General features: G+C 38.3%; 2 protein-coding genes and 1 pseudogene across 3 annotated transcripts in view; 2 read left to right on the top strand and 1 right to left on the bottom strand.

Moving 5' to 3' along the window:
- Positions 1–12,264, top strand: part of LOC105538628 (zinc finger protein 708) — a 315,682-nt gene that overhangs the window by 222,236 nt on the left and 81,182 nt on the right. The window lies entirely within an intron of this gene.
- LOC105538631 lies at positions 337–2,011 on the top strand (annotated as a pseudogene). Its single transcript, XR_001005939.1, has one exon. The product of XR_001005939.1 is annotated as an L-lactate dehydrogenase A chain-like (transcript).
- LOC105538630 (zinc finger protein 430-like) overlaps positions 11,457–12,264 on the bottom strand; it is a 26,060-nt gene continuing 25,252 nt past the window's right edge. Inside the window, 2 exon segments of the mRNA XM_011978529.1 lie at positions 11,457–11,492; positions 11,495–12,168. Of these exon segments, the coding sequence (XP_011833919.1) occupies positions 11,457–11,492; positions 11,495–12,168 (710 nt within the window).

Raw genomic sequence — 12,264 nt, forward strand, 5'->3', positions numbered from 1 at the left:
CCCAGCCCCTCCTCACGACCGTGGACTCTTCCATGGTGTCTCCGGGCTCCTGCACCATCCTGTGTGTCTCTCTGATGAAAGCGGAGGTGACAGCATAAAGATGATGGGGGAACTGCCCCGCATGCCCAGGAAAGCTCGTCCAGCTACGCAAAATGGTCTGACTGACGTCGGGTTTCTGCGCACCAAGCTGGACTCTGACCAAGGGTTACAGCCAAGGCGTCCTCGGGCATGGGCGTTTCCGCTGCTGTAGGAGCAGCCCCGCTGGCAGGAGGCGGCGGTAGCAGTGGTCACTGAAACAAGGTCCTGCTGATAAATCTAAGACACCAGGATTGGTGCTGCAGCCGCTGCCGCCGATTCCGGATCTCATTGCCGCGTGTCCCGGACAACCGCCTGACGTGCATTCCCGATTCCTTTTGGTTCCAAGTCCAATATGGCAACTCTCAAGGATCAGCTGATTCATAATCTTCTAAAGGAAGAACAGACTCCCCAGAATAAGATTACAGTTGTTGGGGTTGGTGCTGTTGGCATGGCCTGTGCCATCAGTATCTTAATGAAGGACTTGGCAGATGAACTTGCTCTTGTTGATGTCATCGAAGACAAATTGAAGGGAGAGATGATGGATCTCCAACATGGCAGCCTTTTCCTTAGAACACCAAAGATTGTCTCTGGGAAAGACTATAGTGTAACTGCAAACTCCAAGCTGGTCATTATCACGGCTGGGGCACGTCAACAAGAGGGAGAAAGCCGTCTTAATTTGGTCCAGCCTAACGTGAACATCTTCAAATTCATCGTTCCTAATGTTGTAAAATACAGCCCGAACTGCAAGTTGCTTATTGTTTCAAATCCAGTGGATATCTTGACCTATGTGGCTTGGAAGATAACTGGTTTTCCCAAAAACCATGTTATTGGAAGTGGTTGCAATCTGGATTCAGCCAGATTCCGTTACCTGATGGGGGAAAGACTGGGAGTTCACCCATTAAGCTGTCATGGGTGGGTCCTTGGGGAACATGGAGATTCTAGTGTGCCTGTATGGAGTGGAATGAATGTTGTTGGTGTCTCCCTGAAAACTCTGCACCCAGATTTAGGGACTGATAAAGATAAGGAACAGTGGAAAGAGGTTCACAAGCAGGTGGTTGAGAGTGCTTATGAGGTGATCAAACTCAAAGGCTACACATCCTGGGCCATTGGATTCTCTGTAGCAGATTTGGCAGAGAGTATAATGAAGAATCTTAGGCGAGTGCACCCAGTTTCCACCATGATTAAGGGTCTCTATGGAATAAAGGATGATGTCTTCCTTAGTGTTCCCTGCATTTTGGGACAGAATGGAATCTCAGACCTTGTGAAGGTGACTCTGACTCCTGAGGAAGAGGCCCGTTTGAAGAAGAGTGCAGATACACTTTGGGGGATCCAAAAAGAGCTGCAATTTTTAAGTCTTCTGATGTCATAGCATTTCACTGTCTAGGCTACAACAGGATTCTAGTTGGAGGTTGTGCTTGTTGTCCTTTTTATCTGATCTGTGATTAAAGCAGTAATATTTTAAGATGGACTGGGAAAAGCATTAACTCCTGAAGTTAGAAATAGGAATGGTTTGTGAAATCCACAGCTATATCCTGATGCTAGATGGTATTAATCTTGCATAGTCCTAAACTGGTTAGTGTGAAATAGTTCTGACGCACCACTGCCAATTCTGTACATGCTGCATTTGTCCCTTCAGCCAGGTGGATGTTTACTGTGTGTTATATAATTTCCTGGCTCCTTCACTGAACATGCCTAGTCCAACATTTTTTCCCAGTCAGTCACATCCTGGGATCCAGTGTGTAAATCCAATATCGTATGTCTTGTGCATAATTGTTCCAAAGGATCTTATTTTGTGAACTATATATATCAGTAGTGTACATTACCATATAACATAAAAAGATCTACATATAAACAATACAACCAACTATCCAAGTGTTATACCAACTAAAACCCCCAATAAACCTTGAACAGTGAAAAAAAAAAAAAAAAAAAAGACACCAGGATTAGAAGAACCCGGAGAAACTGCCGGAGAGCTTGAGCCAAATCGACGGACTGTTGGAGCGTCTGAGAGTGAAGCTCCGCGAACTCCTGGAAGTGGAACAGCAAAGCAGCCATCAGAGATGGACAAGAAAAATGAACAAAGAAAATTAGCAGAAATCAAAGGCAAACGCTAAAGCTGCGCAAAACCGTTAATTTGCAACATAGAAATGGAATTGATGAAGGAGTCTAGGAAATGAATGAGAGAAGAGGAAAAACAGTAGTGACCATGGTAAGGTCCTGACGATTCTGGTCCACTGGATCCCACCATCCCTAGCACAGGAAATCTCATCACAGCATTTCCTGTTTGTTCCGAAATGAAAAATCGTGATTTTCATCCCAAGGGCAAATACAAAGTAATTTATTATTATTTTTTATCTAAACTGTGGGGGTTTAGTTTACTTATTCTAAGTTCTCATAATTTTGAAAATGCAGTTGACAACTTGTATGGCTGTATTAGGTTTTACTTAGTAGTAATATGTATATAAGATCAAAGATCTGTTCAAAATAGATATTTTTCATCGATAATTTGGTGCTTTCAAATATCCAGAAGCCTTGTTTTAATCAGATGAAGTCTGAGGATAGTTTACTAATTTCATTTTTTGTATGATGTGTTCACAGTTTTCTAATTTAACCTAATATTGATTGATGAGAGGTAAACAAATCAATATATTTTTTCAAATCTCATAGGTGTATTATGTTGTTGAAGATGTTTTTAGTTAAAATTCTGTATTTCAATATTGGAATTTAGGTCTAGTCAAATTTGCTCAACCCGTTCATCAGTGTCAGTTGCCAGATTTCAATTCATTTATAGTGTGCCTGTACTTTTCTTTCTATAATCTCTGAATTAATTTTATTACTTATTTAAATGTTATATAATATAGCTCACATATTTAAAACAAAACCACCAGGTAAAATGAGTTCCAGCTTATTATAAAGAAGCTGTTATCAAATTAGTGTTACCTATATAGATGGATGCAGCTCAACAAAATTTTACACAAAAAAATTTGGATTGAACTACATGTGTTGCCATGAATTAGCCTCTAATTCATTATGAATAAAGACAAATTTCAACACATTTGTTCATTTGCTTTCATTATGTCTAAGGGTAGTATGTCAAGAATTCTCATGCTACTGTCTGAAAAACACATTCTACTGTTACCTAAGAAATAAACTGGATGGCATTTTTATAACCTTGCACCACGTAAGGAAAAACTGCAATGTAGTCTGATAAATGCAGATTCCCTCACATGGAAAATAATCCAGAATGTCATTTTCGATATTTAAGTATTTAACCTTTTGGTTCAAAAATGCAGTAAAATAGAGCTCTTGGTAAGTTTTGTGTGCTTAGTATCACCATAAAATAGGAAAAATATCTTTAAAAATGTAAACAAACAAAAACCTACACCAAAAACTAACATTCACCTACGCATACATTTTGATCGAAGCTCCAGGAATGTATAATGATTTTTCCTGGGTACACAGCTGGTGACCCAAATCGAGTTCAAATGTTTGATTTTAAAATTTTGATTTTCCCACTTTTGACAATATTGACATAACAACTAAATCTTAGTCTCAGAGTTGACAGTTGAAAATAAACCAAGACAAGTACTATTGAGGTAGACTGGGTAGCAAGAAAGTCACCATGTCCTCGGGATGCAGCAGCCATGATGATTACATGGTGACAGCATATTGTTGACACAATAAATCCCAACATTTGCACTGTATTTCAGCTCATTCAAGCAAAGCTCTCTTCACTGGGGAAATATTCCTGTAAAGAGCATGCACATTATCATCCTAACCCGGTGAAACCCCGTCTCCACTAAAAATACAAAAAATTAACTAAGTGTGGTGGCATGTGCCTGTGGTCCCAGCTACTCAGGAGGCTGAGGCAGGAGAATCCCTTGAACCTGGGAGGCAGAGGTTGCAGTGAGCCAAGATCCACCACTGCACTCCAGCCTAGGTGACACAGCGAGACTCTGTCTAAAAAAAAAAAAAGCATGCACATTTTTACTTTACTTGTCCTCTGACCTTTTACTCATTATAATAGTAAAAAACACACATGTGAGTGGAGATTTAAGATGCTAATGAGATATGTGACATATAAACAAGCATGTACAGCCACTGTGTATGTGCACCAATAGGACCACCCAGATATGCTTACTAATAACACCACTTTCCACTTCTTTGTAAATAATTACGTAAGACTCCCATAAATGGAGTCTCTCTAGTTCCAGTCTTTGCTGGCTCATTCTTGTAAGCAGCCCACCCTGAATCCCTTCTCTCAGGGGAATTTTGCACCTAACTTTTAAAATAGTATTTCTACTTTGCAAATAAATCCCTCCATGCTTCATTTTCACGGTTTTGTGTCTCTTGTTTAACTTTTTGAAAGTAAGAACTGAGGTCTCACAGTAGCCATCAACACTATCGTGCTTTGTTTTGCATTCTTCATTATTTTTTGTGATATGTCAATATCTACATTTTAAACACAGCCAAAACTGCTAAATTAAAAATTTAAATGATTACAAAATGATTTGTCATAAAAGTATGTATATTTTTCAAGTTTCAGCTTTATTACCCTTTATGTATTCAAATTTTGAAAAAATTCTGACACACAAGCATCTCTACCAAATTTAATATTTCACATAATAATTTGAATTCACTTCCAAAATGATTAATATTCATTTGTTGTTATATTTACTTTTGACCAAATTTGGCTTTCCAAACTAAATAAAAACTAAAGCATGTTTTCAAAGTTCAAGGAAAAAAGCTTGCCGGAATCAAATGCTCTGTAGTAAAATTAACAAATAAAACCTTATCTTTTTATCAATATTTTGTGTCTGAACACTTCAGCATCAGTGGACTCTGGATGACTCTTGGAAAGTTTTGTGTATCCAGGAGTTTATTTTCTCCAAATTTTCTAGTTTGCATGCGTAGAGATGTTCATAGCGGTCTCTGGTGATTTTTTGTATGTATGTAGAGTTAATTGTGATTTCACATCTCTAACACTTAAACAGAGGCAAAATACAAAAAAAAAACAGAGGCAAAATACAAAAAAAAAAAAAAAACACAAAAAGATGCACAATGGAAGTTTGACACAACTTGACATTCCCTTATGATAAGTCTCTGAAAAAATTAGGTATAGATCAAGTACACCTCAGTCAATAAAAGCAACATATAACCAAAAAACGGACAGCTAATAACATACTAAGGGATATGTCACAAGCTTTTACTTTAACAGCTAGTACAAGACAAGGATACCCACTCTAGTCAGTCTTACCAAAAATAGTACTAATCCAAGACAAAGGAATTACAGAATACAATCAAAGGCATCCAGATTGGACAAAAGAAGTTAATTATTCCTGTATGATTATCTTTTATCGCTATACACAATCCGAAGTATAGAAAAGGCTAAGACTGGCCTGGCTTGGTGGCTCACGCATGTAAACCCAATACTTTGGGAGGCCGAGGTGGGCAGATCACCTCAGGTCAGGAGATTGAGACCAGCCTGGCCAACATGGTGAAACCCCATCTCTATAAAAAATAGAAAAAAAAATTAGCAGGGCCTGGTGGCACAATACCTGTAATTCCAGCTACTCAGGAGGCCGAGGCAGGAGAACTGCTTGAACCCAGGAGGTAGAGGTTGCAGTGAGCCAAGATTGTGCCACTGCACTCCAGCCTGGGTGACAAGAGGAAGGCTCTGTCTCAAAACAAAAACAAAAACAAACAAACAAACAAAAAGCCTAAGACTTTACTAAAACCTATTAAAAATAAACAAATGTATAAACTTTCAAAATACAAAAAGCAACATCAAAGTCAGTTCTATACATTAACAATTATCTCAAAACGAAAACTAAAAAACAATTCCATGTACAATAACTATAGTAATAAATTCAATAGAGCAGAGAGAATACATTTGCTTCCAGCATTTTTGAGGCTTTTAGTTTTATACTAGTCACCTTGTTAAAATAATTTTTTCCAATATTGCTCTTTTCTTCTGAAAATAAGTACAAACTTATACTCACACAAACTCACTTACTCCATAATTTCCTTACACCTAAGGTTTATCTTTAGACTAATGTATAGTATATTTAACCCTCTGATATCAATACTAGAAGTCTGTATGTGTTTGCAGGCAGACAGGACACATGTTCAAATATATATATACATGTACAAAATTTAAAAATATCTATTCAGGACCCAGAAATATATGTATTTCATTTATACTTGCATATCTTTTCTATTATGACCATTAAAAAAAACCTGGTAGTCAATCACAATTTAATTGTATATATTTTTTTGGGACAGAGTCTCGCGCTGTTGCCTGGGCTGGAGTGCAGTGGCACGATCTTGGCTCACTGCAACCTCCGCCTCCCAGGTTCAAGTGATTCTCCTGCCTCAGCCTCCTAAGTAGCTGGGATTACAGGTGCCTGCCACCATGCCTGGCTAATTGTTTGTATTTTTAGTAGAGACAGGGTTCCACTATGTTGGCCAGGCTGGTCTCGAACTCCTGACCTGGTGATCCGCCCACCTCGGCTTCCCAAAGTTCTATGGTTACAGGTGTGAGCCACTGTGCCTGGCCATAATTGTACATTTTAAAATAAGTAAAAGTGTAAAATTTGATTGTCTGTAATACAAAGGATAAATGCTAGAGGTGATGGATACATTTATCATGTGATTATGTATTTATGTATCAAAATATGCCATATATGGCATAAGTATATATACTCATATACCCACAAAAATTAAGAACAACAAATTTAATTTGATTAAAATAAGGATAAATATTTATCCAACAGGAATAATATTCTTTAACTTATCTACACTTTAAAGCCACTGGCAAGAGATTAACATGTTTAAAATGTTGAAACCATTAACTTCACACATGATGTAAAATTTTTAAAATGTACTGCATTTTAATATATAAAAGTACGACTAGAACAATACTAGTTTTCTTATAATGCAAAAGAATATTATTCTTAACACCTACCTCATACATCACTCGAGTATAAGTTAACCACAGAGAACCTCTCCACTTTTTCATCACGCATCTTACATTCTAATGTCCTTACTTGTCCACAGAAAAGATCATAAATAATGCCCACGAATGGAAAAGAATCTCTCCTACCTTTGATGCAGCAACAACTGATCACATGCTTTCACAAGTGAATAAGAATGAAGAAACAGCAGAAAATAGAGTGTTGAATTACATCATTTGCTTTCAAAGTCTAATTTTTTCAAGAAATAAAGTACACTTTGAAAGTAGTTATTACTCTGCAAAAAACTTTTACTCCTCTTAAAGTTATATACAAATACTTTTTCTACCAACTTTAGTTTTAGATTATTTTCTATACTCAGAACTCTTAGTATATCCAAAGTGTCAGTTCCTCGTATATTTCTATTATAGATTCTCTAATATTTACATAGCCCTAATTTGGATTAAATATTTTTTTATTTTTACTGCATCTTCAAAAATATACTTCAGTATAAACTGGTGTTTTCTAAGATGTCATGTTTGAAAAGTGTTTTTCCAAATTTATTACATTTGCAACCACTTTTCCAATATAAATGCCTTGATGTTGAACAAAGCTTGAGCAACTGCTTCAGAGCTTTCCTCTAGTACAAAATGTGTACAATAAAATCTGATTCAAGTAAAGGTACTACAACCCTCTTTGTAATGTCCATCTTCAATATACTCTTCTTCACTTTAAAGGCTTATATTTTTCTGAAAGATCTTTTGACACTAATTGCCCTTATCTTGCTTTTATTTAAGTATGAACTCTCTGGTGTTAAGATATAAGCAGACATTAACGTCTTTTTTGCAGCCTATATTTGTATAATTTTTCTCAAATATAAATGCTTTCTGTGCAATAAGGTGGTTAAAAGCTTTGCCACATTGTTCTCACTTGTAGGAATTTTTCCCAGTATGAATTATTTTACATCTAATCAAGTAAGGCAGGGAGTGATGGCTCGTGCCTGTAATCTCAACACTTTGGGAGGCCCGAGGTGGGCGGATCACCTGAGGTAAGGAGTTCAAGACCAGCCTGGGAAAGATGGTGAAACCCCGTCTCTACTAAAAGTACAAAAATTAGCAGGGCATGGTGGCAGATGCCTGTAATCCCAGCTACTTGGGAGGCTGAGGTAGGAGAATTGCTTGAACCCGGGAGGCAGAGGTTGCAGTGAGCCAACATCACGCCACTGCACACCAGCCTGGGGGACAAGAGTGAGACTACATCTCAAAAAAAAGAAGAAAAAAATCAAGTATGACAACCATTTAAAGACATTGTCACATTCTTCACATTTCTAGGATTTCTCACCAATATGATTTTCTTTATGGTTAGAAAAGTTTGAGGTGTTGTCAAAAGCATTATTGCATCTTTCTGGTTTGTGGAGTTTCTCTCCAGTATGAATTATCTTATGTATGTTAAGATCTGAGGACTAGTGGCTGGGCGTGGTGGCTCATGCCTGTAATCCCAGCATTTTGGGAGGCTGCAGCAAGCAGATCATAAGGTTAGCAGTTCGAGACCAGCCTGATCAACATGGAGCAACCCTATCTCCACTAAACATAAAAAATTAGACAGGTATGGTGGCACATGCCTGTAATCCCAGCTACCCGGGAGGCTGAGGCAGGAGAATCACTTACATCTGGGAGACAGAGGTTGCAGTGAGCTGAGATTGCACCATTGTATTGCAGCCTCGGCAATGAGAGTTAAACTCCATCTCAAATAATAATAATAATAATAATAATAACAGGACTAGTTAAAGCTTTTGCCATATTTTTCACACTCATAAGGTTAATCTCCAGTATAATTTCCTTATGTTTAGTAAGAGTTGAGGACTGGCTAAAGGCTTTGTCACATTCTTCACATTTGTAGGGTTTCTCTTCTGTATGAATTATTTTGTTCAAAAAAGTTTGAGGACTGGTTAAAAGCTTTGCCACATTCTTCACAGTTGTAAAGTTTCTCTCCAGTATGAATTATGTTATGTTTAGTGGGACCTGAGGACTGGATAAAGGCTTTACCACATCCTTCACATTTCTAAGATTTTTCTCCAGTATGAGTTATCTTATGTTTAGTAAGGTCTGAGAATTGGTTAAAAGCTTTGCCACATTTGCAGAATTTCTCTCCAGCATTAATTATTTTATGTGTAGTAAGGGTTGAGGATTAGTTAAAAGGTTTGCTACATTTTTCACATTTGTAGGGCTTCTCTACAGTATAAATTATCTTATGTGCAGAAAGTTGAGGAGACCATTAAAGACTTTGCCACATTCCTCATATTTTTAGGTTTTCTCTCCAGTATGAATTATCTTGTTTAGTAATGGATGAGGATTTCTTAAAAGCTTTGCCACATTATTCACATTTGTATAATTTCTCTCCTGTAGGATTTTATGTTTAATAAGGTACAAGAATCTATAAAAAATTTTGAGACATTCTTCATATGTGCAGGGTTTCTCTCCAGCATGAATTACCTTGTGTCATCAGGGTTGAGAAGTGGTTAAAAGCTTTGTCACATTCTTCACATTTGTAGGATTTCTCTCTGGTATGAATTCTCTTTAGTAAGTGTTGAGGACCAAATAAAGCCTTTGCACACATTCTTCACATTTTTAGAATTTCTCTCCAGAATGAATTATCTTATGTTTAGTAAAGTGTAAGAATCAATAAAAACCTTTTCCACATTCTTCACATTTGTAGGCTTTCTCTCCAGTATGAATTATCTTATGTGTAGTAAGGCGTGAGTACCAGTTAAAAGCTTTCTCACATTCTTCACATTTGTAGGGTTTCCTTCCAGTACGATTTCTCTTATGTGTAGTAAGGTGTGAGGACTGGTTAAGAGCTTTCTCACGTTCTTCACATTTGCATGGTTTCTCTCTAGGATGAACTTTTTTTTTTTTTTTTTTAGATAGAGTCTCTCTCTGCCCTCCAGGCTGGAGTGCAGTGGAGCAATCTCAGCTCACTGCAACCTCCATCTCCCAGGTTCAAGCAATTCTCCCACCTTGGCCTCCAGAGCAGCTGGGACTACAGGTGTGCACCACTACATCTGGCTAAGTTTTTGTATTTTTAGTAGAGACGGGGTTTCGCCATATTGGCCAGGCTGGTCTCAAACTTCTGATCAGGTGATCTGCCCGCCTCAGCCTCCCAAAGTGCTGGGATTACAGGCATGAGCCACCACACCCAAACTCTTTTTTATCTTTAGTAAGTGTAGGGTCTAGTCCCATAGGATTGTTGGGTTTTTCTCCCTGTGTGCAGAGATGAGCAATTGTAGAAATAAATACACAAGACAAAGAGATTTAAAAAAAAAAAAAAAAAAGACAGCTGGGCCTGGGAGACCACTACCACCAAGACACAGAGACCTGTAGTGGCCCCAAATGCCTGGCTGCACTGTTATTTATTGGATACAAGGTGAAAGGGGCAGGGTAAGGAGTGCTAGTCATCTCCAATGATTGACAAGGTCACATGAGTCATGTGTCCACTGGACAGGGTCCTTCCCTGTTTGGCAGCTGAGGCAGAGAGCAGACAGAGAGAGACAGACAGAGAGAGAGAGAGAGAGAGAGAGAGAGAGAACACAGCCCATGCCGTTATTTCTTTGTAGCAGAGGTTTTGCTACTGCTATCTAGAAGGCAGAGCCAGGTGTACATGATGGAACATGAAAGCAGACTAGGAGAGTGACCACTGAAGCACAGCATCACAGGGAGATGGTTAGGCCTCTGGATAACTGTGGGCAGGCCCAGTGGAGTAGTCTTCTCTAAACTCCCCTGGGAAAGGGGGACTCCCTTTCACGGTCTGCTAAGTAGCAGGTGCTTTTCCTTGGCACTGACACTACCGCTAGACCATGGTCCGCTTGGTGAAGGGCATCTTCCCAGACACTAGTGTTACTGCTAGACCAAGGAGCCCTCTAGTGGCCCTGTCTGGGCATGACCGAGGACTCACACTTGTCTTCTGGTAACTTCTCGCTACGTTCCCTCAACTCCTATATCCATATGGCCTGGTTTTTCCTAGGTTTATGATTATAGAGCAAGGATTATTATAATATTGGAATAAAGAGTAATTGCTACAAACTAATGATTAATGATATTCACATATAATCATATCTATTATCTACATCTAGCATAACTATTCTTATTTTATATATTTTATTATACTGGAACAATTCGTGCCCTCAGTCTCTCGCCTGAGCACCTGGGTGGGTTGCTGCCCACAAGTAAGGGTAGAGGACCAGTTAAAGCCTTTGCCACATTCTTCACATTTGTAGAATTTCTCTTCCGTATGAATTCTCCTGTGTAGTGGTATGAGTACCGGTGATAAGGTTTGCCACATTTTTCACATTTGTAATGTTATTCTCCAATATGAGTTATCTTATGTATAGTAAGGGTTGAAGATTGGTTAAAAGCTTTGCCACATTCTTCACATTTGTAGGGTGTCTCTCCAGTATGAATTCTCTTATGTTTAGTAAGGTTTGAGGACCAGTTATAAGCTTTGCCACATTCTTCACATTTGTACGGTTTCTCTCCAGTATGAACTCTCTTATGTCTAGTAAGAGTTGAGGACTGGTTAAAAGCTTTTCCACATTCTTCACATTTGTAGGGTTTTTCTCCAGTATGAATTATCTTATGATTAGTAAGGTTTGAGGACTTTTTAAAAGCTTTGCCACATTCTTCACATTTGTAGGGTTTCTCTCCAGTATGAATTATCTTATGCACAGTAAGGTTTGAAGACTGGTTGAAGGCTTTGCCACATTCTTCACATTTGTAGGGTTTCTCTCCAGTATGAATTATCTTATGTCTAGTAACTTGTGAGGAACAGTTAAAAGCTTTGCCACATTCTTCATGTTTGTAGGGTCTCTCTCCAGTATGAATCATCTTATGTGTAGCAAGGTATGAGAATTGGTAGAAAGCTTTGCCACATTCTAAACATTTGTAGGGTTTCTCTCCATTATGAATTCTCTTATGTTTAGTAAGGGTTGAGAATACATTAAAGGCTTTGCCACATTCTTCACACTTGTAGGGTCTCTCTCCAGTATGAATTATCTTATGTTTAGTAAGAGTTGAGAATACACTGAAGGCTTTGCCACATTCTTCACATTTGTAGGGTTTCTCACCAGTATGAATTCTCCTATGTATAGTAAGGCGTGAGTACCAGTTAAAAGCTTTGCCACATTCCTCACATTTGTAGCGTTTCTCTACAGTATGAATCATCTTATGTGTAGTAAGGT

Source organism: Mandrillus leucophaeus, unplaced genomic scaffold (assembly GCF_000951045.1).
Source record: "Mandrillus leucophaeus isolate KB7577 unplaced genomic scaffold, Mleu.le_1.0 Scaffold196, whole genome shotgun sequence".
Taxonomy (NCBI): domain Eukaryota; kingdom Metazoa; phylum Chordata; class Mammalia; order Primates; family Cercopithecidae; genus Mandrillus; species Mandrillus leucophaeus.